The following is a 26,649-nucleotide window of genomic DNA, read 5'->3' as shown; positions in this document are numbered from 1 at the left end:
ATGAAAGGAAACACATGGTGTGCAAACTGAATAAGAGTCTTTATGGGTTGAAGCAGGCACCAAGGTAGTGGTACAAGAAGTTTGACTCATTCATGAAAAGTCAAATTTACATAAAGACATATTCTGATCCATGTGTATACTTCAAAAGATTTTCTGGCAACAATTTTATTATTTTGTTGTTGTATGTGGATGACATGTTAATTGTAGGAAAAGACAAGGAGTTGATCGAAAAGTTGAAGGGAGATTTGTTCATGTCATTTGATATGAAGGACTTCGGCCCAACACAACAATTTCTGGGTATGAAGATAGATCGAGTGCGAACAAGCAGAAAGTTGTTGTTGTCTCAGGAGAAGTACCTTGAACGTGTACTGAAATGCTTCAACATGAAGAATGATAAGCCAGTCAGCACACCTCTTGCTAGTCATCTGAAGTTAAGCAAGAAGATGTGTCCTACAACAATGGAGGAAAAGGAGAGCATGACCAAAGTTCCTTATTCCTCTGTCGTCGGAAGTTTGATGTATTCAATGGCATGCACTAGACCTGATATTGCTCACACAGTTTGTATTGTCAGCATGTTTCTTGAAAATCCTAAAAAAGAACACTTGGAAGCAGTCAAGTGGATACTCAGATACCTGAGAGGGGCGGGAGGTTGTTTGTGCTTTAGAGGATCTGATCCAATCTTGAAAGACTATAAAGATGATGATATGGGGCAGGTGACATTGATAACAGAAAACCCACTACTGGATATTTATTTACATATTCAAGAGGAGCTATATCATGGTAGACAAGGTTGCAGAAATGTGTCGCACTCTCTACAATTGAAGCAGAGAATATTAACGCTATTGAAGTTGGCAAGGAGATGATATGGTTGAAACGGTTCCTTCAAGACCTTGGATTACATCAGAAGGAGTATGTCATCTATCAATCAAAGTGCAATAGACCTTTGCAAGAACTCCATGTACCATGCAAGGACCAAACACATCGACGTGAGATATCACTGGATTCGAGAAATGGTAGAGAATGAATCTCTAAAAGTCTTGAAGATTTCTACAAGTGAGAATCCCGCATATATGCTTATCAAGGTGGTAAGAGACAAGTTCGAATTGTGTAAAGAACTTGTCGGCATGTACTCAAGCTAGAAGTCTGGTGTTACCTCTTTCAGGTGAATGTGTCTAGAAGGGGAGATTTGTGGGGTCCGTCCCTATAAATAAAAAAATAAAAGGAAGGAAAAATGTTAGATTCCATTATGACTTATTTTGGATTTGATTTGCAAACCTTCATATTGTCAAAAATAGTAGGCGTCAGACAAAGCAATTTGCAATTGCAGATTGCAATAATCAATCATTTTGATTGGTGGAAGATTGGGCGCTCAACACTATAAAAGCTTTGGCTCTCATTTCTACACACTAATCTCAGAGAGAAATATATCTAAGAACATAGAGAGCGGTGTGAGTTATTTACAGATGGTGTAGTCTGTGAGAAAAAATAGAGAGTGGGCAATATTGTAGTGAGGTGGGAATTTCAAAAGAGGGTTATTTCTTTTGAGTGTATCGTGGTTCCTGGAGTATTTACTCGGGACTAGGGAGTGTAAAATTTCTCATTATAGTGAATTGCTTTGCTCCTCTCGGGCCTGTGGTTTTCCCTTATTCAGAAAGGTTTTCCAGGTTAAAATCTTTGTGTCCTTTTGTTCTTTTTATTCTTGTTGATTACTGTATCTCGGCACTACGTTATTATTCCGGTGTTATTCCCGTGAATATTATTTGTGTGGGGGTTTATTCCCACCATAGACATCCCTTTTCTAGGAGACTCTGTACCTCAATTTATATCAGAAAATGGGAGGAAAGAAGAGAGTTCGGGAACCAATCAGCAAAAAAAGGGAGGAGAAAAAGAGAGTTTGGGAACCAATCAACATAGAACAGGCAAGGAATTTTGATTTCTGTAGAGTTTGCCGATTTTCTTGTATGCTAAGTGCAACTTTTTTTGTTTTGAATAGGCATAATAATCACAAGTTACTACTAGTTTTAATAAGACAAATATTAGGATTGAGAACACTACTACAGAACTTCAGGCAAAATGAATTTTTATTTGCAGCTATCAGAGCTGGGTAATTAATGGGAAGTTAATTATAAGAATGATTAGCTGAGAGAAATAATTCGGCTGATTGGATTAAGCTGCTACGTGCAAAAATCAAGTGGATTAATACAAGAGGCACTTTATAGTTGCTACTGACGAAGAATGAAATACCAAAGCTGATTTACTGTGTATAAATTAAAAATGAAGGAAAAGCTAAGAGCAAAATTAGACATGTTTTTAATTGCCACCCTTATTTCATGCATGTCACTGCTGCACTTCCTACGTTACAACCATTATTCGTCCTGAAATAGATTTTCCTGTTTTTTTTTCTTGGTCAAAGATGTAATCACACAACACTTTAGGCCCCGTTTTGCCATGAGTTTTGCCAAAATAAATTTGGAATTTATTTTCAAAACTCATGTTTGGCCATAAATTTTGCCCATATTTTGGCCAAATCCCAAAACCCAAATTTCAAATCCCAAAATCAGCTATTGAGCTGATTTTTGGCCAAAATCCCAAAACTTGGGAATTTTATACATGTTTTTCCAAAATAAAGTTGAAAAATGTGTTTTGAAAACGTATGTCCAAATACATTTTCATCTTCAAACCAAATTTCACCCAAATCAGATTTTTCAAAATAAATTTAGGATCTATGGCCAAACGCTAGCTAACAATATTTGACACCCTCTAGATGCTACTAGTAAAAATAGTACTAACATACAACTCACACACTAACCACAGTCAATGAGATTTAGAACCTAATATTTGCCTGAAACAACATTTGAAGAAGTGCTTATAAAGATTATAAAAACTCCTGCAACCTCTCAAGATCATAATTGTGAAGAGGAACTTTTAGAATCACAAGATAGTCTCCAATTGTATATCCTAGTGCAGAAATAAGTAAAATCTCATTCAGCCCTTGGCACAATTAAAGTTGCTCTTATAGTGATTAATGTCGCAGGTTTAACATGTGGAAATACCCCTCTGCAAAAATACAAGAGGACTGTATTCAACCCCCTTATCATTGCATTACGCAATTTGTGTACAGGGTCAACCCTTTGAAGTATCTGAACTGCTACTAGATAAATATCATTTAAATTTAAAATCAGATAAGTTTGTCGCCAAGAGGAGCAAACTACTAGAATTGCACGACAGAAAACTAACACAAAACTATATAGTAAGATTGAGTTGATCGCATAGCCAAAATGAAAATATATTATGCCAAATAACAATAACTCTCAAAAACTATTCAACTCGGGGAGTAATTAGATGTTGGTCTACAAAATGCATAAACATAAACTTGCTACTGAACAAATTGATCCAGCAGACAGCTCTCAACTAGCTCTCAGCTTACTGAATGTTAGAGGACTTGTTAAGGATAACACCTTCATATTTGACCTGGAACCACTTCATGGCGTCTTCCTTTGTAACCCTGTGCTGGATCCCAACACGAGACTTGCACCTACGACGTCTGGCAACACGGTATCCTGGGCGTTCTAGGACAACATAGAAATCCATACCATAGATACCAGTCGAAGGGTCATACCTTTAAAACGTTTAAACAAATAGAATGTCATTGAATCGAGAAGGGCAAAAAATTGCACAGATATAAATGCGGAAGAGCAGATGCAAACCCTCCTAGACTCCCGTAGTAGGGCAAGGTAAAATATAACTAGTCTTTGTATACTCATGAAATAAGAAACCAAACACTTCTAGAAGAGGATTAAACAGAAGATAATTAACTGACATATATGTGATAAAAGCTGGAAGCACTCCTAAACTAAATATGTGGAATGTGAATGATATCTAAACGACAAATTAGAGATAGATCTCAAACTGCTTACTTAATTCCAAGATCAATGTGCTCCTGAATACCAAATCCAAAGCAGCCAGTCTCACTGAAGTTCCTTCTCAACAACTCATACTCCTTGACCTTCAATCCACTCTCAAGGAGCTGCATAGCCTTATCCCCTCTGACAGTGACGTAGCAGGCAATCTTTTCATTACGTCTGATTCCGAAGGATCGCACAGTATACCTTGCTGTCAACAGGAATAAAGCAACCATATGACAAAATGAAATAGCACCCAACGCAAAACGTGTAACACCATATAGTCAGCTAAAAGAGAAGAAGAAATTGAAGCAAAATTGCTATTAAACAATGACTTTGGTTTACTAGAGATATCAACTTATTGTTTTAGCTGGGTGGAAACAAAATCCTTTTCAAACATATCATGAAAACAACCATTCATGTGAGACGAATATCAATGTAACAAATGAGGAACACTATGTGTAACTTGAGACGCGTAGGCAGCAAGTTTCAATCATTTCAAATTATTACACCAACTTGACCAACTAAGAGCACTAATTTGCGCACATCCACTTAAAGGAAAATGAATCCACATTAATTAGAAAAGTGTTTTTTTGGCTAGTTCCTTAACGCCTTAGCTCGTCACAACTAAATGAGTTTAAACAACAGCAACAACAACAAGAGGTAAGCCTCAATCCCAAACAAGCTGGGGTCGGGCCCTTTCTATCTAGAAATAGAAAGTGCTTCGAAAGGCGCCGGCTACCTTCTTACTGCACTGACCATGCTTCTCCATTTAAGCTCAACTAATAACAAGAGTTTAAACAATAACTATAAATAGGAAAACAAGGGAGTGGTAAAACCCTAAAACCTCATATTTCTACCGTAACTGATTACAAATTAAAGCCAAACTTCAACAAATTACCAGTTCAGCACTAACAATAACTTATCAGATTCTTTCACATAAAAGATGAGCTCATTCTTTGACGGACACAGCTCAAAGAACAGAGAAATGAGCTAGATACAAATGTGCCTCATAAATTTGAACTAGTCATAACATCCGAATTCGCAAATAAAAGGCAAACAAAGTGCAGATGATATTGAAAATCTTACCCTTGGAGAAAACAGGGGATTGGCCACTGAGTTGCTCCAAGACCTACAAGTACAATAAAAACATTCAATCAACCATTTAAACACATTCAATAATTAATTGTCTAAATCGTCTATATAAATCGTTTATAATAATTCCACTCTATTAGGGTCCCATTTCATTCTAATACTGGAAAAATAATGTCTTTTTAAGCGTAAATTAAGGGGTTATAAAGAGGGTGACCTTGGCGGCTCTGGTGAGACGATCCCCACTTTCACCGACGGAGATGTTGAGAACGAGCTTCTGGACTTTAATCTCCCTCATTGGATTGCTCAATTTCTTCTCTGAAGCCTAAAAAAACAGAGCGAATTTAGATTATGAATATACATATGTAAAAGCAACAATGAAATCGAAAATGAAAAGCGTAGAGGTACCATTGCGCTTCGTTTGCAGCTACAGGGCAGGTAGTTAGGGTACACGGGGAAGGGGGAAGGGGAGGGGGATAGTGTAAGAAACCCTAGTTCAATCCCAGTATATATATGTGCGTGTGTAACGGAGCTGCGCTGCTGTTAGCTTTCTGAACCTAGGGGTATTTTTGGGAATGATGGCTAATATGCTCATTAGATTGCATTTACACATCGTTTGATTGCTACTTAAATTTTATTATATCGAATAGTTAAATCTGTAGTTACGTAAAAGTGTCACTTTACGTAATAATCAATTTGATATAATCGCCCGGTTATCTTATCTTTTCCTTTCCTATTATTAAATAATTTAGTATTGTACTTAGGGTTGTACAAATCGAACCGGAAAATCGCATCAAACCGAAAAACAAATCAAAGTAAAAAAATCCGACTAGGTTTAGAGGGTGTTTGGCTAAGCTTATAAGCTGGTCAAACTAGCTTATAAGCACTTTTCGGCTTATCTACGCGTTTGGTAAAATTAAAAATGCTTATAAGCCAAGTGCTTATAAGTCAAAAATAAGCAAAAAGCCATAAGCTGGTCACCCCCAGCTTATGAATTTTTAGCTTATAAGCACTTTAAGTTTGACCAAAGTTTTTACTATTTTATCCTTACAATATTTTTTTTAGAACAAAACTCTTACATCGATACTTACTGCCTCAAGTATTTTTTCAGCCTAACCCTCTACCCCCCCCCCCCCCCCCGGCCTCTTCAAGTCTGTAATTTCTCATTGACCATTTAAGATAAGCAAATTCTCTATTCCTTTGCATATTTGTATCTATGTGATTGTGTATTAATTTTTCGAAATGTATCTTATAAATGAGGACATATCAAAACTTTGGTATATTGCTTTCTAAGTGTTGTGATGATGAAGATGGTGTTTGTTTCCCTTCAAATATTTTGTCCTAATTAGGTTTATTTTTTACTGATAAAATTTTGTCAATTTATTAATTATTTATAACTTATGATTATATGCTTATCATAAAATAAATTATATTTATTATAAAAACTATCTTATGTAAGCAGAGGTGTATTTAAAATAAAATAAAAAATAGAATATTTTGTATTTGAATCGATTTAGAATCTAAAATTTTGAAGAAATTACGCCCTTATAAATGTAAACAGTTCTAAGGTTACTTAAGTCATTTCAACAGAAAAAGAGCTTATCATCACTTTTTTATCAAATACTGCAACAACTTATTATCAATTTCAGCACTTGTATCCAAACACGTAACTATTTATTTATTAAATCAGTTTCAGCACTTAAAAGTGCTTTTCAGCACATAATGCTTATCAGTTACTTCAAATCAGCTAATCCAAACGGGCTCTTGGTTTGGTTTGATTTGATTTGGTATTAAGTAAAAAAACCGAACCAAACCAACATATAAATATATAATTTTTATATTGAATTTTCTTTAACAAAATATCTAGAATTATTTGGGGTTCTTTTGCGGGATATAATATTTAATAGTATGTGAAGTGCTCCATATTTATTAACCTTAAATAATGGGTTGTATGATCACTTTCTTACCAAGTGTTACTGAAATGCGTCAATCTCTTTGTTCTTCCATATTCTTATCATATGTTAAGATCTATTAAATTCTTATATCTTTTTCGAATGTGAAGTGATTATTATTATTATTTAGATATCATATTGATTTTATGTTTAATTACTAAATTCGGTTGACCTTGATAGTCTAAATCAAAGAAAAATTATAGTCATACGACTAAAAAAATAATAATTATGTGTTACTAAGAAAACTCTCCCATACGAATATTTTAATAGATTATATGATTGTCAATTTTGTATATTCTTACTAAGCATATATTAATTATAAAAAAAATTAACAAAGTAAGATTAAAATAATATTTAAGTAATAAAAAATCCGAAAAACCCGACAAAACCGAACCAATCCAAACCGATATAGTTGGCTTGGTTCGATTTTGATAAAAACCGAACCAACCCGGTCCATGTACACCCCTATTGTACTCTATGCTTTCATTACATGACCCATTAAATGTTCGTTTGGTGTGAAGAAAAATGGGTAAGAGGTCAAAAATACCCCTATATTATACGGAAAATCTCCGTTCATTATTACTTTAGGATCATTTATACATCTATCGTTAGTAAATTGGTCTTATATTGTCATTATTACTAACAGGGCTCCAACTGAAAAAATAACGAAAACTAACCATAATCAAAAGTTTACGGGGTAAATTTAGACTTTAAAGAAATATTTGTCGGTACTTTCATTGAAATCAATAGTAAATATGAGACCGTGTGCTAACATCAAATATATGAATGACGTTAGAGCACAGATGGTAAAATTGAAATTTTTGTAGTAAAGAAATAAATTTGAGCATCTTCCGTTAAAAAAAAAAATTCAAGAAAATGCTTTCTTAAGAAAAAATGTTTTTTGGGATATTTGTTTTATAGAATTTGCAAAAGTGATATCTCTTAGAGTCTGTTTGGAAAGCCACCTTGTAATTGGAATTGGTGTAATTACTAGGGTAGTAATTACACAGCCTATTAATTATACATTTGTGTAATTACGATAGCTTGTTTGTTTGTCATAGTGTAATTACAAGTTTACTGTTTGGTTGCACAAGTGTAATTACACAGTTAGATTAAATTTTAAATTAAATAATTATCAAAACTAAAAATTAATATAATAAATATATACCTATAAGATTTTATAAGTATAAATGATAATATATTTGGTATTTAAGATGTATATTTTTTCGTGAATATACATTAATTAATAATCATATATTTATAACTAATATTTTTAAAATAATTTATATATATATATATATATATATATATATTTTAAATTAATAATGTTTAGTTTAGATACTTACAAAACTAAAAAAAATATACGTTTTGTAAGAACATCATGGAATTCATGTTTGATAAAATAAATTAATATTTATAAATATAGTGTCATAACATTATTCAAATGTTTGACAAATCTAATCTACCAATTCTAACTAAATAATGAACAACATGCAATGTGAGTCAATACTACAAAATAAGTAAATTGGAACCATGAATATACCACAATTTCAAACATTCAAAAAAATAAAATAGTTTAACTTATGTCAAATTCCAACATAATAATAGTAAGTCCCACTGCAACTTAAGATAGGAAACATGATAAGTTTATAACCACATTTAACAACGAAGTTCCACTTTAATTGCATCACTCATTTATATGCCAAATTTATTAATGACTCATTATTTCTAATATTAGGAGGTGTAGTTTCAAAAAATAAAATAAAAAAATAAATAAAAAAATAAAATATAAGTAATTACATGGAATCACAAGAAGTAAAGATAGAGAAATAAAAGATAAATAATGTACGAAGAAAATATATTTAAAATTTCAAAAGAAATTAAAAAGTAAAAATAAAAATAAAAATAATAAAAATAAAAAATTATAAAGAAAATAAATTAAATTAAAACAAAAAGGAAAGAAACTAAAAAGTAACCTTGTAATTACACAGTGTAATTACCACCAATTCTCACCTCCCCCTTGAGAATTGGAGAGTGTAATTACTCCCTCCAATTACCCCCAATTCCATGCTGACAAGTAATTACTTGGCCAAACAAACATGCCAAACTGTGTAATTACACCCAAATCAATTCCAAGGTGGCTTTCCAACAGGCTCTTAATGTGATGACCCAAACAGTCATCACTTGTTTTAAATTAAATTCTATGACTCCTAGGCCTTGAAAACCTCATTTAGAGTCACCTCGATTTCGCGTGCGCAGTCCGGGCGCGTAGCCGGAAAGCTTAAATGAAGAAACTATGTGAAAATGATAAGTTTTTGACTATAAAATGAATTAATTTGACCTTTGTCAACGTTTTTGGTAAAACGGACCCGACCCGTTTGATTTGACGGTCCCGGAGGGTCCGTAGGAAAATATGGGACTTGGGCGTATGCCCGGAATCGAATTCCTAGGTCCCAAGCCCGAGAAACGAATTTTTGAAAGAAATTATTTTCTGAAATTGTTTAAGGAAATTGGAAATGAAATTTGATTAGAACATGTTAGTATCGGGCCCGTATTTTGGTTCCGGCGTCCGGTACAGGTCTTATATATGATTTAAGACATTTCTGTGAAATTTGGTGAAAAACGGATGTCGTTTGACGTGATTCGGACCTAAATTGAAAAAATTTGATGTTTTATGAAGTTTGAAAGAATTCATGAATTTTGAGGTTTAATTCGATGTTTATGATGTTATTTTGGAGATTTGATCGCATGAATAAGTCCGTAGGATATTTTTGAGGTTGTGTGTATATTTGGTTTGGACCCCCGAGGGCTCGGGTGAGTTTTGGATAGGCCACGGGGTGCATTTTTTGAACTTAAAATTTGCTGGTATGAACAGGCCTACAGGCTTCGCATTTGTGAAGCCTGGATCGCAAATGCGAGCCCGCAATTGCGAACAGCCCAGGTCTGCCCTTTTCCTCGCAAATGCGAGATTTATGTTCGCAAATGCAAAACCTCCCATATTGGTCAGACCTCGCAAATGCGATCATTGTGTCGCAAATGCGACAATCGCAAATGCGATACTGTTGTCGCAAATGCGAAGGTCCCTAAAATTTGAAGCGCTCGCAAATGCGAAACAAGCTTCGCAATACTCATATCTGCAGAGGTCGGGGTTCGCAATTGCGAACCCCTGTTTGCATTTCCCATAACTGAGACCTGCATTTTTCTATGCTTAGTCGATTTAAAGTCATTTTTCACATCTTTTTCAAAACACAACTCCTTTGGGCGATTTTCCAAGAACAAGTCTTCTTCCAAATCAATTGTAAGTTAGTTCTTACTCATTTCTTTCAATCATTAACATCTTTTTACATGATTTCAACCTAAAATCAAAGATTTTCATGGGGGAAATTGGGTGTTTTGGGTAGAACCTAGGTTTTTCAAAAATTGGGGATTTGGACCTCAATTTAAGGTCTGTTTTCAAGACAAATTATATATTTGAGTTCGTGGGGGAATGGGTAATCGGGTTTTGGTTCGAACCTCGGGTTTTGACCACGTGGGCCTGGGGGTGATTTTTGACTTTTTGGGTAAAACCTTGGAAAACTCATTTTCATGCATTGGGGTTGATTCATTTAGCACTTATTGATGTAATTAAGTAATTTATGATTAGATACGAGCGAATTGGCGGTGGAATCAAGGGGTAAAGCTATAGTTGAGACTTGAGTTGTGTTCGAGGCATCGAGATAAGTGTTTGGTCTAACCTTAGCTTGAGGGATTAGGAGTCGCGTCCTATTTGTTATTTGTCTCTTGTTGAGTACGATGTATAGGCATGGTGACGAGTATCTATACGTCGGTGTCGAGCATGACTGTGAGTGTTATATTGTGATTTCCATGATTTCGTTGTATTATTCATACCTTGGTGAAAATTTCTATTTGTTGTGTAAAGTTGTAAAAAGAATTGTGACCTATGAACGTTGAGGAGCGTTGGCTCCAGTTGTATAACGAATTGTGAAAGCATAAGTGATAATTGAACCTCTAGAGCAGTGGCTCGAGTGATGAAGTGAATTGTGAAGTAAATGTGAGAAAGAGAAGAGATCATTATGTTGTCCCCTTGACGGGCTATTGTTGAGTTGTGGTTCCCTTGTATTGTGTTCTTTATTGATATTATGGATACTTAGGTTGATGATTCTTTGTGTTAGGTAAGGATTATGGTTAGAGATGAGGTATTTAGATGTTGGGACAAGTTTGGGTATAGCTGAGGTAGTTAGATCTTAGGACAAGTTTGGGTATAGCTGAGGTAGTTAGGTGTTGTAACAAGTTTGAGTATAGCTGAGGTAGATAGGTGTTGTAACAAGTTTGGATATAGCTGAGGTAGTTAGGTGTTGTAACAAGTTTGGGTATGGCTGAGGTAGATAGGTGTTGTAACAAGTTTGGTTATAGCTGTTTCTTTTTCCCTTGCCGGGATAGTGTAGACCTTTTGATCCCTTGTCGGGACTCTTGTTATAATTGTAAATATTATATATATGGATCGGGTTGCACGCCGCAACAATATTATATATATGGATCGGGTTGCATGCCGCAACAATATTATATATATGGATCGAGTTGCACGCCGCAATAATAATATATGGATCGGGTTGCACGCCGCAACAATATTATATATGGATCGGGTTGCACGCCGCAACAATATTATATATATGGATCGGGTTGCACGCCGCAACAATATTATATATATATGGATCTGGTTGCACGCCGCAACAATATGATATGGGAGCGGGTGGTACGCCTACCACGAGATACAATAAAATGGGAGCGGGTGGTACGCCTACCACAAGATATAATGAAATGGGAGCGGGTGGTACGCCTACCACGAGATATAATAAAATGGGAGCGGGTGGTACGCCTACCACAAGATATAATGAAATGGGAGCGGGTGGTACACCTACTGTGAGCACGTGATTTTTGCCCTATATGAATTACTCCCATAAATTCAAAACAAAATAATTATTTGCAGTGTTTGCAATTTTGTGGATTTTCGTGACATTTCATGTTAATTGTTTGCATTTTAACTAAATGAAAAATACAAAATATACGTGCATGTGCATTGTAGGAGTCAATTTTGCATTTTAGGAATTAGTTAGTCATTAGTTTTTATAAAATGGAAAAGGTCTCATAAATAGTTTATTTTAGTTGTATTTTTGAATTTAGGGTAGTTCGGCCTTCAATTCGGTTTAGTTAATAATAGTAATTAGAGCTAACTAATTTGATGCGTTGGGATTGATTTAAGTTAGGATTTATTTTGGGTTTTATTTGAGTTTTATTTTGAAAAATTAATTAAAAAAAAAGAGAAAAGAATTTTTGAGATAAAAGAAAAGAATTGGGAAAAGAATTTGATGTTGGGCCAAATCAGTTGATCTTCCCCAGGCCCAATGTGAATAACCCGGTCATATTAGCCCAACCCGCCTCAGGAAACCCGGTCCAGCCCCCTTGTAATGAAACGACACTGTTTCAGTGGCGTATGATCCTGGCTGTCGAGGATCTTTGATCCTACGGCCAGGAACTAGGGTAAATTTAATATATAAATGTCAGATAAGGCCCCCCCTCCTACCCCTCAATCGTCTCCCATTCCCCCCTGTAACGCCGGTGTAACACCTCCACATCACCACCATCTTCCGTCGTAAACCGCCGCCGAAAATCGCCCACGGCGGCGGCGAAGCTCCAACAACTCCCAAAATTACACCATAGTATCGCCTTTTTCTCCTCATCATGGATCCATAACTGGTTCCTTCCAACTCACAACTAAAACCCTCGAATCCATGAAACCCTAGGCACCGCCACTACCGTACACGGCGGCGCCACCACCTTTTCCCCACCAAATCAACACCCTAAACCCGTCTCACCCCCCTCTTCCTAAACCCCTAATCAATTTCCCTCGAATCTCACTGGGCCTCCTCGAATTTCAGATCGAAGTTCGACCCAGGAACCCTAAATTCCTAAAGTTCAAAGTTCGTTGATTATTGGACTATAATAGTCCTTAATCTTGTGTTTCCTCATGGAAACACACGATTGAGGACATTTTGGTCCAAATAATTCCACAAGGATGGCCAGGTTTTCCTTCTAGTTTCAATCTAGGTATTTCTTTTAGTTTTTCCTTTTCTATTTTCCTTTCGAGTGACTGTCGTTTTATTTTTATTTGTTCTTGCTCAATCAGCCTATTTGATTATTTTTTGTTTCATGTTCATGATTAATTTGTATTGTGTTTTTAGGATTTGATTTTTAGCTTTGATTAATTAGTATTTTGCCCGTTGTTCAATTTTGTTTGTTAGTTCTTTAAATAGATTCTGATTTCTTATATTCTTCTGTTCGTATTCACTCTACGTGATTTTGATTTTTCTTAATTTAGGTTTGATTGATACTAGAATTAATTCTCTAGTTAGTTGGATTTGTGATAGTCTTAGTTTAATTTTTAGGTCTTCTTTAGTATAAATGGTAGTGTTTGGATATAGCTGATTAGTACATTTTGCTTTGTTAACTATGGTTAATCTTGGTCAAGGTAATAGGGCTGGGTTAATTGACATGAGGCTGGTAATTTCAGGGGAGTTCAGGGGTAATTCAGGTACTTAGGGAGCATAGGAAAGCTGTAGTTAAATCTAGAACCCTCTAGAGTCTTCTAAATAGGGCCTTAGTTATAATTTTAGAAAGTTAGTGGGATAACTTGAGTAACAAGTCAGAAAATAGAGGGTTGAGTAGAAATAGGTGAGGGACTAATGTGTAAAACTAAATATCTGAAGCTGCCCCTTATTTTGTGCCTATAAAATGGCACTCTCATGCCTTGTTTCACAAGTTTGGATGATCTGAAAAATTCCCAAAATTTCCAGCCTTCAAAATTTCTCCAAAGCCTCTCCTGTGAGCTATAGCATCAAAATTTGAATTTCAAATCAAAAGTTCAAAAATCTGAGCTCTTATAGTTCAAAAGTTTCCCTTAGATCTGACTTCCTTCAAAAGCAAAAAACCAAAAACAAAAGGAAAAATACAACAGAAAACTCAAAAATACTGTTCCATTGAGATTTTAGATTAATTTCTGATTTTAGTGTTCGATTTGCATCATTTTAGTTTAAGTTCTGATTGCCAAAAGTTGCTGGAGGTCCCTGGGTTGAATTCAAACTGAGTTTGACTGTTTCGAGTCACTTGTGGGTCTGTTTTGCTGGTTTTTCATTGCTGGGATTCCAAATTGAAACTGCTGTTGCTTTCCTGCTGTTTAACACTGCAAACTCCCCACTACTGCTGCTGATTTCTGTTTCTTCTTATTGTCTTACAACTTCCAGGTACACTCCTTGAACATATTGCAATGTAAACATCAAGTTGGATATGAATTGAAGTTTGCCGCGTAATTTTGCTGTAGATTCTGTGGCTTAATATTTTCTATTTCGAATAGTGTTCCTTGATTTGTTAATGTCCTCACTGTAAGTAGGTTTGAACAGTTAGGACTGTTAATGGACTATTAACTGACTATTTGTGTTATTTCAAATTATTCAGGACTGTGTTGAACTCCAGCATGTGTTTGAGTAGAGTAAATTTAGTTGAAATTGGATGTTTAAGTCTCCGTATGTCTGATTAAATGGCAGAATTCGAATCTGGGCCCGTTTGGATCATCATATGTCCATAGTTAGTTGTTAATTGATATGTACTTATCTAGTATAGCTTAGTCTCGGTTTGTATTAACATAAACATGGATTGGACTGTTTGAGATTACTGGATTGGTGATCACTAGTCTAACATTAGCCTTAATATAACATAGGTTAATTCCTCGTGTTTTAATATTGTCTTTGAGATCATATATTTTCACTTGTAATCAGTAACTAAATATTCGATTTGTTACGAGTAGTTAACAGAATGTCAAATGTGGCATGTTAATACAGGATTTGCTATCATATGAATCTGAGAATTAAATTGGAATAACATGGAATAATATGTTGGATCACTAGTCCAACTGATTGTGCTTCGTCAATCTGAGCCATTATCAAACAAAATCAACTTCAAAAATTAGCTAACTCTTATATTAGGCCCAACGTTTGGCTGATTGGGTTTTTGATTTGAGTCAATATGTGTAGCTGCCCGTTGAGTGCTAACAAGCCCAAAATGAAATTGGCATAAGATATTTGGGCTTATCACAGGCCCAGGCCGCCCAACTTTGCACAATCAAAATCTGGGTCTGTTTTGAACAACATTGATATGTCAATCCCCTCCTATGGGGCTGCTTCTCATAACTTGTTAAAAACTCACATTTTTACTACCACGAGATATAATGAAATGGGATCGGGTGGTACGCCTACCACGAGATATAATGAAATGGGATCGGGTTGCATGCCTGCAACAAGATGTGAAAAGAAAGTGAAATCTGCCTTTGTTTTTCCTTATTCTTGCTAGTGGTTGGATTTTGATTCCTTTATAGTTCTCTTGATATTCTGTTTTTACCTGTTATTCCCCGAAGCATGTTTCCCCCTCCCATCCTTACTTGCTTATACCTGCTTTACTTTTCGCTGTATATTATATAACTGCACAGGCTTATTTGATAGTCTGGTCCTAGCCTCGTCACTACTTCGCCGAGGTTAGGCTAGGTACTTACCAGCACATGGGGTCGGTTGTGCTGATACTACACTCTGTGTTCTTTTGCATAGATCCAGGTCCCGGACAGCAGCAGTAGCTCGGGAGCCAGCCTTCAGTCCACCGAGACTCCGAGGTAGCCTTGCACGCGTCCGCAGGCCCGGCGTCTCCTCTATCTTATATTTCATTCTATTATCTCATGTTTTCGAGACAAACAGTGTTATATTTCTTTCAAACGATTGTATTTAGTACTCTTAGTAGTCTGTGGATAATGTGACACCAGTTCTTGGGTAGAGGCACATGTTGAATTCCGCATTATTGTTCAGTTTATTTAATTTAAGTCTTCCGCTTTAATTTCATATTCCGCTATCATTTAAATATTTAACGCTTGTTGTTATGATTGAAAAAAAGGATTTAAAATAAAGTAGGTAAGAGTTTTATGAATTGTGGCTTGCCTAGCTTCTACGAGTAGGCGCCATCACGACCCCCGAGGATGGAAAAATCCGGGTCGTGACACTTAAGAAATTATTTTCGGACATTCTAAGTGATGCTTATGTTAGAGTTTGCAGACTCAAGTTTTAAGTTTTTACGAATTGTTTGCTTAAATTATTTTTGCAAATTCAAGTTTTGCTCCTCGAACTATCTCTCGTATGGTCTTTCACGAATTGCATTTTGTCTTAGGACTGCATGTTTAAGACTTTTTGTATTTTTCACCCGATATTCATTATCTATATTTGGACCAGGCTCAATCCTAAGGTAATGGTGTTTGTACAATAATATCACATTGTAGATAATAAATTGCGTCTAGAAAATAAAATCAAGACCGAAAAATATTACAACAATCGTAGTATTGGATTTCAAGTAATATGAGTGTTACAATCTCTACAATTCCTCTAATTCTACTTTTTCAATATAAATTCAAGAGCCTTTGAGCTTGATCTTGAATTTGAAATTAATTTATCCGTCGCGAACACTTTGATTGTTGCCACGAATTGTATCATGAACAAGTAGCCTTGATCATGAACGTTTTGTATTTAATTTGACTTCGTTCTTGATCTTGAATACTTGAAATTTGTGTTGGAGTGCTTGAATGTTTGAACCCTTGCAGTTTGTAGAGAATTGTGGCCTTTGATCTACAAGCTCCCTTGTGTCTTCTTGTTATAACTTCTGGTCCCTTTTCTAAGTTAAGAAGTTGTGGGATGGAAGAATTGTGATGAGAACAAACTCTTTCCGACAAATCATATTGAAGAGTGACAAGGCCGCATTTGATTGGGCAGAACATGTCACTTGCACATGTGGCGCGGTTTCATTAGCCTTTTAATTTGATTTGGCATGCCTTGTCATTTTGACTCGTGGCATGATCTCATTGGCTCTTCTGTTTGACTTGGCATGCCACGTCATTTGACACGTGACACCAAACTGGGCCTATAGGAAGATGACATCTTGGGCTTAATAAAGTGGGCTCATCACTTTAGCCCAATTAAATGGGCTAGCCCAATGGATTAAGACTTATTTTTTAATCTATATATATCGGACTTATATAATTAATTCAATTATATTAGTCCATAGTATTTATTTGGACCAATATATCTTGAATTTAAAATATAATCTAAATTATTTTATGGATTTAATTTAGTAAATTTATATGCATACAAATTCCCCCTACTTTAAGACTTGTCGCGGTGTTGATTTGTTGCACTTTCAAGACGAGGCTTGAAGTATAATATCTTTCTTTCCAAGATCCCTTTTTGTTGGTCCATGCACTACTTCAGAGTAATTATTCCCAAGAGTAGTGTGCCATAACTTTTTCAAGTAAGCTTGCATGAGTATAATTGCTTATTCACGGGGTTATACTGCCAAAAGAACCATTTAAGAGTTTCTTGGACATCCTTAGCTACATTTTTTAACCAAGAAGAGATCTTCTTTCTCAAATGTCTGACTTTTTTCATTCCAAAAAAAGGACATACAATACTAAGTACTCCATTCGTGTGGATACCATGAGGTATTTAATCATGGAGTGATTTTTCATGTGGAAAATTTAATGGCCACAAACAAAGTGGAGTATTACTTTTCCATGTAGTCATGTGGGCCTCCACAAATTCTTTGACCATTTTGATTAAAATAAGGACTTGAGACACCTCTTTATCCTTTCAGTTGAACTAGGATACCTAAACCTTCTTGGACTCCTATAACTGCCACAGTTTGTATCACATTAGGACTTAAAGAACCTTCAATATTTATTTATAAATAGGGATCCGGTAAAAGGCTTAGAGCCCAGAAACGGTGTTACAAGAGAGTTTGAATCTGCCTTTGACGCTTGGAAGAGTTGAAGGTAACTTCTACTTCTTTTCTTTTCAATTTTTGTCTCCCTTTTACAGCCAGTACATCTTGTGGTATACAATTGATATCTTATTGTAAAAAAGTCCAAATCATGGTCTGTTTGATTCTGTAGAAGTTATACTTTTAGTTTTAGAACATATCCGAAATTTAGAGTTAGAATCTTCACGGATCACCCTAGATGATTTTTCGAAGTTAACTATAATTTCTGTCATGCTGATATTTTTAAATTTGTGCGACTTCACTAAAAGTTATATATCTTGATGTAGGAACTTCGGAATCGCAAATCATTTGATTGATCAGAAACTAGAGTTCAAGATCTACAACATATCCAAAATTCATAGTTAAACACATTTTGGATCGTTCCAGATGATTTTTGAGCTCGGCTCTATATTCTGACGCGCCATCAGTTTCAGATTTGTGCGACTTCACCAAAAGTTTTATATCTTGATGTAGGAATCTCAGAATTGTAAACCATTTGACTTATCAGAAACTAGAGTCCAGGATCTACAACGAAATTCAGAGCTAAACACATTCAAGATCGTTCCAAATAATTTTTCGAAGTCGACTCTATATTCTGATGCGCCATCAGTTTCAGATTTAAGCGACTTCACCAAAAGTTTTATATCTTGATGTAGGAGCCTCGAAATCATAAACCGTTTAATTCCTCAGAACTATAGTTCAAGATCTACAACATATCCAAAATTTAGAATTAAACACTTTCAGGATCATTCTAGATGAATTTTGTTTGAAATCGGCTCTATATTCTAATGTGCCAACAGTTTCAGATTATCCCGGCTTCACCAAAACTTTTGTATCTCGATGTTGGAATGTCGAAATTGAAAACAGTTTTAATTGGTAGAACCTAGACTCGGAGTGCACCAGAATCATGGCCCGAATCATGCCAGATTGTTCTAGGCAATACTTTGAACTCAATTTTCGAATCTAATACGCCTTGACAGGTAACCGTCTTTCTTGTACTTGTATTTTCTTTTTGCTACCTTCATTTTGTTGTTGTAGGCAATGGGGATATATTCGTCAACAAGGTTAGACGCACATAGAAGGAAAAATTTGTGGAAAAAAATTGAAGGACAAATCTTCAACATCATATGGAAGGACAAATCCATGACGACATATAGATGATCAAGTCCACAACAACATATAAGAAGATAGATCCCTTGCAACATATAGACAGACAAATCTACATTGCCATATAGACGGATAAATCCATACCAACATATAGACAGATAAATCTACACCAACATATAGACAGACAAATCCACATCACATATAGACGGACAAATCTCCATCACCATATAGACGAACAAAATTCCATCACCATATTGACGGACAAATCTCCATCACCATATAGACGGATAAATTCATATCAACATATAGAAGTATCAAATCCATGACAACATATAGAAGTATCAAATCCATGAAGAGGACAACTTAAGGTTCAAAGGAACTTCAACGTCCACCTTAGGTTTGAAGAATTATAGCTCCTTTTAAGGACAAACTCGCGAAGAGACCAACTTAAGGTGCAAAGAGACTAACATGTCCACCTTAAGATTGGAATATTAGTAAACTTCAACTTGAAGTCTTGGCGGACTTTGAAGATTTCAACTTGAAGATCAACAAATTTGAAGATTTGATGGGCTTGAAAATTTGGTGGACTTTGATGCTTCAAATTGAAGAGCCGTGGACCTTTCCTTCAACTTGAAAAATTATTAGGCTTGAATATTTCAGCTTTAAGACTTGTAGGTCTTAAATAATTCAACCTGATGATTGGCGAATTTGAGGACTTCAAACTGAAGACCGACGGACATGAAGACTTGGAGGGACTGAATACTTCAACCTAAAGATTGGCGGACTTTTAGACTTCAACTTGAAGGGCGGTGGACTTGCAGAATTCAACTTGAAGAGCGACATACTTGAAGATTTGGAGGTCTTATATAATTCAACTTGAAGACTGGCGAACTTGAGGACTCCAAATTGACCACCGACAGACGTGAAGACTTGGAGGGCTTGAATACTTCGACTTGAAGACTGGCGGACTTGCAGACTTCAACTTGAAGGATGGTGGGCTTTGCAAAATTTAACTTGAAGAGGGACATACTTGAAGATTTTGGGGGCTTATATAATTCAACTTGAAGACCGGCGAACTTGAGGACTTCAAATTGAAGATTTGGCCTTCTACTAAAAGTCTACATCCATCAATCGGAGATGCCAATTTGCTCTGGAGGCTTTCCCCCATTGGACCACCAATCTTCAGTAAGTCACAAAGTTCGTGTAAGCCTGGTTTTTAATTTCCAATCAAGTGGATTATATTCCATCATTCTTCCCTCGAATAGCGATTGGGGTAATATGTATCTTTTGAACTTATGCAACTAAACTAAGAATGAAACTCCAAGCTGCCTACGTACCTCGATGAAGAGAATCAAGTCATGTCGTAGTTCAGAATAGGCGGATTTTTATTTTTTATTTTTTATTTTTTATGTCCTAACTTTTGCCTAGGACGCCTCTTTCGCGGTTTTTCGACCTAGCGAACTTTTGTTTTTGGGCCATATACAGTTTATACTCTTGTTGGCCAGGAGTAACATGCAGTTTATGCTCTTGCATTAAGGAGCGTAGTAACTTGCAGTTTAAGCTCGTATTTTAGGGAGCTTTGCGACTTGAAGACTTTGCTCAAATTTGAAGAGCTTCATGACGCGCAGTTTAGGCTCGTACGTCCAGGAGCGTTGCAACTTGAAGATTTAGCTTACAATTTGGAGTTCCGCTCGAATTTCAAGAGCTTCATTACTTGAAGAGTTAGCTCACAGTTGAAGAGCTTTGCAGCTTGATCAGTTTGCTCGAATTTGAAGAGCTTTACAACTTGAAAACTTTGCTCAAATTATAAAAGGCTTACGTCTTAAAGTTTGGTTTTAATTTGAAAAGTTTTGCGACTTGAAGCCTTTACTCTATTTTGAAGAGCTTTCGACTTGAGTATTTGCTCGAATTTGAAGAGATTTGCAACTTAAAGACTTTGCTCTAATTTTAAGAGCTTTACGTTTTAAAGTTTCTCTAATTTTAAAATCTTTGCGACTTGAAGTCTTTGCTCGACTTTGAAGAGCTTTCGACTTGAGTCTTTGCTCGAATTTGAAGAGCTTTTTAACTTGAAGACTTTGCTCGAATTTGAAAAGCTTTATGCCTTAAAGATTTAGTTCAAAATTGGGGAATTTAGTGATATAAAATACAGACTCATATGCCAAGAAGCATTACAACTTGCAGTTTAGGCTCGTGCTTTGAGGAGCATTATAACTTGCAGTTTAAGCTCGTGCGTTAAGGAGCGTTATAACGTGAAGTTTAGGCTCGTGCATTAAGGAGCATTGCAACATGCATGGACTCTTCAACTTCAACTTCATCTTCGGAGGAATACTTGCCCCCATTCTCAACATCCTCTGCTTCTATTTCATCATGAGGCTCAAAGCCAGGAAACCTTTGATCTCCACTTGTAGCCATACTCAATTCCATATCATGTGCACGAGTTGCTAGTTCTTCAAATGTTTTGGGCTTTATGCCTTGTAAGATATAGCGAAGACTCCAATACATTCCTTGAATGCACATTTCGATGCCAGAAGTTTTGCTAAGGTGATCTTTGCAGTTGAGGCTTAAGCTCCTCCAACAGTTGATGAAGTCAATAACTGGCTCATCCTTTCCTTGATGAGTGTTTGTAAGTTCGATCATGCTTACGATGCGTCTTGTGATATAGAAATGATTGAGAATCTCTTGCTCCAACTACTCCCAACTATCGATAGAACCAGGTTCGAGATTTGCGTACCAATCGAATGCATTACCTTTGAGAGAACGAACAAACTGTTTAACAAGATGATCACCATAAGTCCCAGCATTGTTGCATGTCTCGACGAAATGCACCACATGTTGCTTGGGATTTCCTTTTCCATCAAATTGTTGAAGCTTTGGAGGTTGATATCTAGTAGGCATCTTCAAGTTATCAATCCGTTGTGTCCATGACTTTGCATATGCGAGGGACGATTTAATCGGAGGATCAATTTATCTCCAATTGTCCCCATGATGAAGTCCTTCAATTGATCAACATGAATTAGACCTTCCGAAGAAACTTTGATCACTTTGACCACGATCGTTTGCCTCGCAACGGATTCTCCCCTGCTTTATCTTCGGAAAGCTCCACAGGTGCTTGAATTGATTTTGCTTCTGCTAATCTATCGAGCTCACTTGCTAAATTTTCGAGGCGAGTATCTCGATCCTCCATATACTTGGTCAACTTCTCAAGTGCTTTGGTCAAATTTGTAAGGTGTTCTTCCATGGTCGAATTGTTAGATCTTATAATATTTATGGAAAAATTCTAAAAACTTTCTCTCTCTTCACTCCAGCTTCTCTCTAAGCGCAGTAACGTGCGCTCTGGAGATCCATGGGAAGGGGACGAGGTCGGGGAAGGGGACGACCTAAGAAGGAATTGCAAATAGCCTTCGGAAGCATCGTGCATGTTCAATCTAAGTCAATTGCTTCAACATCAAAGCAACCAGTAGCAAAAATACCAATGGAACAGTACCCAGATCTGGAAGCTTCATCGAGCTCAACTGTGAAGAATGGATCTATAGCGGAGGTGGTGGATGCAGAAAAAACTCCAGTTCCAGTGAACTCACAGCTGGAAAATGGAAAGGAACAAAGTGAAGACACAATCCAAAAGGTCACCACTCCTGCTCAAGTAGAAGAAGCTCAAACAATGGACAAAGGTGAGAATCCGGAGATAAACAAGGAAACAAATGAGGTGAAGGATGAGGAATTGAAACCAAAGTGGAACAACTTGTTCGCTGGAAACAGAGCTGCAGAGAATGGTATGACTCTAAGCTATTTTCCACCTCAAATTGTTAATGGGGAACCTATAGTCCAGCTAGAGAAGAGCGATGTGGAAAAAGAAGCGGAGAAGTGGAAAAATGCCCTCATTGTCTATGTGATAGGGGAGACACCAGGATATTCAATCATGCAAAGATATATTTCTCAAATGTGGAACTCTATAATGATGCCAGATCTGTTTCTGCATGAGGAGGGATACTATGTGGTTCGATTCCATAACACAAATGATATGAATGAAATCCTATTTTCTGGGCCTTATTCTATTCGAAATCGACCATTATCTGAAACCATGGACTCCTGAATTTGATTTCAGTCAAGAGTTTATGACAGAGATACCTTTGTGGGTGAAATTTCCCAAATTGCCTATGAGTTGTTGGGGTTGTGGATCTTTGGGCAGAATAGCTAGTGCACTGGGGAAACCATTGTTTGCAAATGAATGTATGACTAAGCAAACAAGGATCTCCTATGCTAGAATGTTAATTGAAGTCAATGTATCAAAACCACTCCCTGACACAGTTGTGGTTATGGAGCCAAATGGAAAGAAATTTCAGCAGGAGGTGGTGTTTGAATGGAAACCTCAGTTCTGCCCTCAATGTTTAACTATAGGGCACATTTGCACAAAGCAACCTGAGCAACAAGGAAGACAAATGCAGAATAGAAGAAGAGGTGAGCAGAAATAAGTGATCCAGGAATAGAAACCTAAAGATGTCCCCTCACAGAGCCAACTGACAGATACACAGCAAACAATTCAGGTTGCAATCACTCAACACAAAGATGGTATGAACAAGCTGCAGCAACAGGACAAAGGACCACGCAGCAAAGTTACAACACATGTGGAAGGGCCAAAAAATGCCTCTAAAGACAAGGAGCAGATGCCTAGTCCAGAGCTGAACTTGATCAATTTCCCACAATTGAGTGCTGTTATGTTGAGTAATGTAAATAATGGGAATACTGGGGCAACACAAAGGGAGATACAGAGAATGAGACAAGTAGAACCACCTGAACCAGGTGGACCTATCACTGCTCAATGACCTGGCTGATATGGAATATTAGGGGTGTGAATAAAGTGTATAAACAGAAAGAGTTGAGAAAATATATAAGGATAAAAAATATTAAACTTCTGGGGCTGCTGGAAACCAGGGTTAAACAACACAGGTGGTCAAAAATAACTTCAAATATTGCACCAAACTGGGGGATAGTAAACGATTACTCTGCTGCAGCAAATGGGAGAATTTGGGTGATGTGGGATCAAGGTGAATATAGTATAAATACCCTGAAGGTGGAAGCTCAGTTAATACATTGTGAAGTTAGAGATACTTCTAATAAAGTACAATGTGTTCTAACTATTGTATATGGCTTTAACACTGTAGAAGAAAGGAGAAGTTTATGGTCAAGTTTGCAAGATATATCAATTAACACTAACTGTCCTTGGTTAGTTTGTGGAGACTTTAATGCAATCTTAACTACTGCAGATAGAAGAAGCTGCCATCCTGTGACTTTCAATGAGGTTAAAGAGTTTGCAGACTGTATCAATTACACTTTACTAAATGAACTACAATGGAAAGGTGAATACTATACATGGACAAATAAACAGCAGGCAGGGGAAAGAGTCAGTAGTAAAATAGACAGGGCTTTTGGTAATCATGACTGGATGGTGAACTGGGGTCATATAGTGTTAGAATATGATTTACCTAACATTTCTGATCATGCACCTATGCTGTTGACTTTACAAACTGTGAGCCAAAAGATCAGAGTTCCCTTCAGGTTCTTCAATATATGGGGAGAGCATGCACAATTTCTGGAAATAGTAGAGGCACATTGGAAGAAGCAGTTGGATAATGATCCTACGCAGAATGTTTGGAACAAGCTAAAGGCAATGAGATCAGCTTTCAGACAATTGAACCAAAAGGAATTTCAGGCAACTACAGAGAAAATTGACAGGGCAAGTGAAGAACTTCAAAAAATTCAAGTAGCAATGGGAGCAAACTATGATGATACTCTAGTGCCAAAGGAGAAAGAAGCTCTAATGCAGTTAGAGAAATGGAGCATGGTTGAAGAAAGCATACTAAAGCAGAAATCTAGAGCACAATGGATACAATTAGGAGATTCAAACTCTAAGTATTTTGCTGCAGTCATGAAAGAAAGATGCCACAGAAAGCAAATCAGAAACCTCAAGTCTTTACAAGGTGGTCAACTGTTATCTGAACCTAATGATTTGAAAGAAGAATTGTGTCCTTTTATAAAGGATTGATGGGAACCTCAAATAGCTACCTCAAAGCTGTCAATAGGATTACAATGAGTCATGGACCTAAGCTTAATCATGATCAACAGGTGTTACTGTGTGCTCCTGTTACTGATCAAGAGATAGCTGATGGATTAGAAGCAATTGGCAATGATAAGTCCCCTGGGTTAGATGGATATAATGCCTACTTCCACAAAAAGGCATGGAAAATTGTTGGCCCTGAGATCACAACAGCAGTAAAGAGATTCTTTGAAAGCAACAAGATGAATAGAGCTATTAACTGTACTTCTTTCACTTTAATTCCTAAGAATGATCATCCTGATACTGTGAAAGAGTACAGGCCAATTGCTTGCTGCACAGTGTTATACAAAATCATCTCCAAAATACTTGCATCAAGACTCCAAAAAGTCATTGCATCAATTGTGTGTGAGGTGCAGACAGGATTCATTCCAGGAAGGAAGATTTCTGATAATATATTTCTTGCTCAAGAGTTGGTGAAAGCCTATACAAGAAAAAATGTATCTCCTAGGTGCATGATTAAAATAGACCTCCAAAAGGCCTATGATTCTGTGGAATGGGTGTATCTGGAACAAGTCCTAGATGAGCTAAGTTTCCCTAGAAAGTTTACTGGATGGATCATGGAGTGTGTGAAAACTGTCAATTACTCTATTATGGTGAATGGAGAACCTACAGCTCCTTTCAATGCAGCTAAGGGACTCAGGCAGGGAGATCCAATCTCCCCATTCCTATTTGCAATTTCCATGGAATACCTCAGTAGGAACCTCAATGCTGTGAAAGAAAGCCAAGAATTCAAGTACCACCCAAAGTGTTCTAAACTATATTTGACTCACTTGTATTTTGCATATGATTTATTATTATTCTCTAGAGGTGATGTTAAATCAGTGACTACCCTTCATAGATGTTTTAAAGACTTCTCAGATGCATCAGGTCTCCAAGCCAACAAAGAGAAAAACTTCATTTATTTTGGAGGGGTGACTCAAGAGGTGCAGGAACAAATCCTAAGGTTTTTAGGATTCCCTAAAGGAGATCTCCCCTTCAGATATCTGGGAATTCCTTTAGCTACAAAAAAGATCTCCTTAATCCAGTGGCAACCATTGATTACCAAGATGGTGGCTAAAATCACCTCTTGGACTGCCAAGAAGCTGTCATATGCAGGTCGAGCTCAGCTAATCCAAACTGTCCTCTTTGGTATTCAAGCTTACTGGGCACAACTGTTTGTTATCCCCTCAAAAGTGTTAAATACAATTGAAGCCTACTGTCGAAGCTACTTGTGGTCGGGCACAAATACAATCACTAGGAAGGCTTTAATTGCTTGGGAGAAGGTCTGTACTCCAAAGTCAATGGGTGGTTTAGGCTTGATGAACATGAGACTATGGAATAAAGCTACAATAAGTAAAGCTAGTTGGGATATAGAACACAAAAGTGACAGGCTATGGATTAGATGGCTACATGTATACTATATCAAGAACCAACAATTTGATCAAATGGCTATCCCTCAACAAGCTGGATGGATGGTAAAGAAATTGTTTGAGGCAAGAAGCTCATTGCCACTGATATAAGTCAACATTGCAGGGAGTGTAATCAAGCAGATCTATTATCAGCTTCTGGGAAACAATGCAAAAATTTCATGGAAAACATTGAGGTTTGG

At 36.6% G+C, this 26,649-nt stretch overlaps 3 protein-coding genes across 3 annotated transcripts; 2 read left to right on the top strand and 1 right to left on the bottom strand.

The window, feature by feature from the left end:
- Positions 1–3,227: 3,227 nt before the first annotated feature.
- On the bottom strand, positions 3,228–5,552 carry LOC109220013 (60S ribosomal protein L11-1-like). Its single transcript, XM_019384473.1, has 5 exons — positions 5,403–5,552; positions 5,212–5,319; positions 4,992–5,034; positions 3,918–4,113; positions 3,228–3,619 (listed from the first exon to the last, which is right to left on the bottom strand). The coding sequence occupies exons 1-5, from the start codon at positions 5,403–5,405 to the stop codon at positions 3,424–3,426; spliced, it is 546 nt and encodes a 181-aa protein (XP_019240018.1). The 5' UTR covers positions 5,406–5,552; the 3' UTR covers positions 3,228–3,423.
- Positions 5,553–23,061: 17,509 nt separating this feature from the next.
- LOC109220011 lies at positions 23,062–23,769 on the top strand. The gene is made up of 2 exons (XM_019384472.1): positions 23,062–23,404; positions 23,471–23,769. The coding sequence occupies exons 1-2, from the start codon at positions 23,062–23,064 to the stop codon at positions 23,767–23,769; spliced, it is 642 nt and encodes a 213-aa protein (XP_019240017.1).
- LOC109220010 lies at positions 23,766–24,989 on the top strand. Its single transcript, XM_019384471.1, has one exon. The coding sequence runs from the start codon at positions 23,766–23,768 to the stop codon at positions 24,987–24,989; it is 1,224 nt and encodes a 407-aa protein (XP_019240016.1).
- The last annotated feature ends 1,660 nt before the right edge of the window (positions 24,990–26,649 follow it).

The sequence above is a fragment of the Nicotiana attenuata genome, unplaced genomic scaffold (assembly GCF_001879085.1).
Source record: "Nicotiana attenuata strain UT unplaced genomic scaffold, NIATTr2, whole genome shotgun sequence".
Lineage (NCBI taxonomy): Eukaryota > Viridiplantae > Streptophyta > Magnoliopsida > Solanales > Solanaceae > Nicotiana > Nicotiana attenuata.
This window is presented reverse-complemented; position numbering and strand designations above follow the sequence as displayed.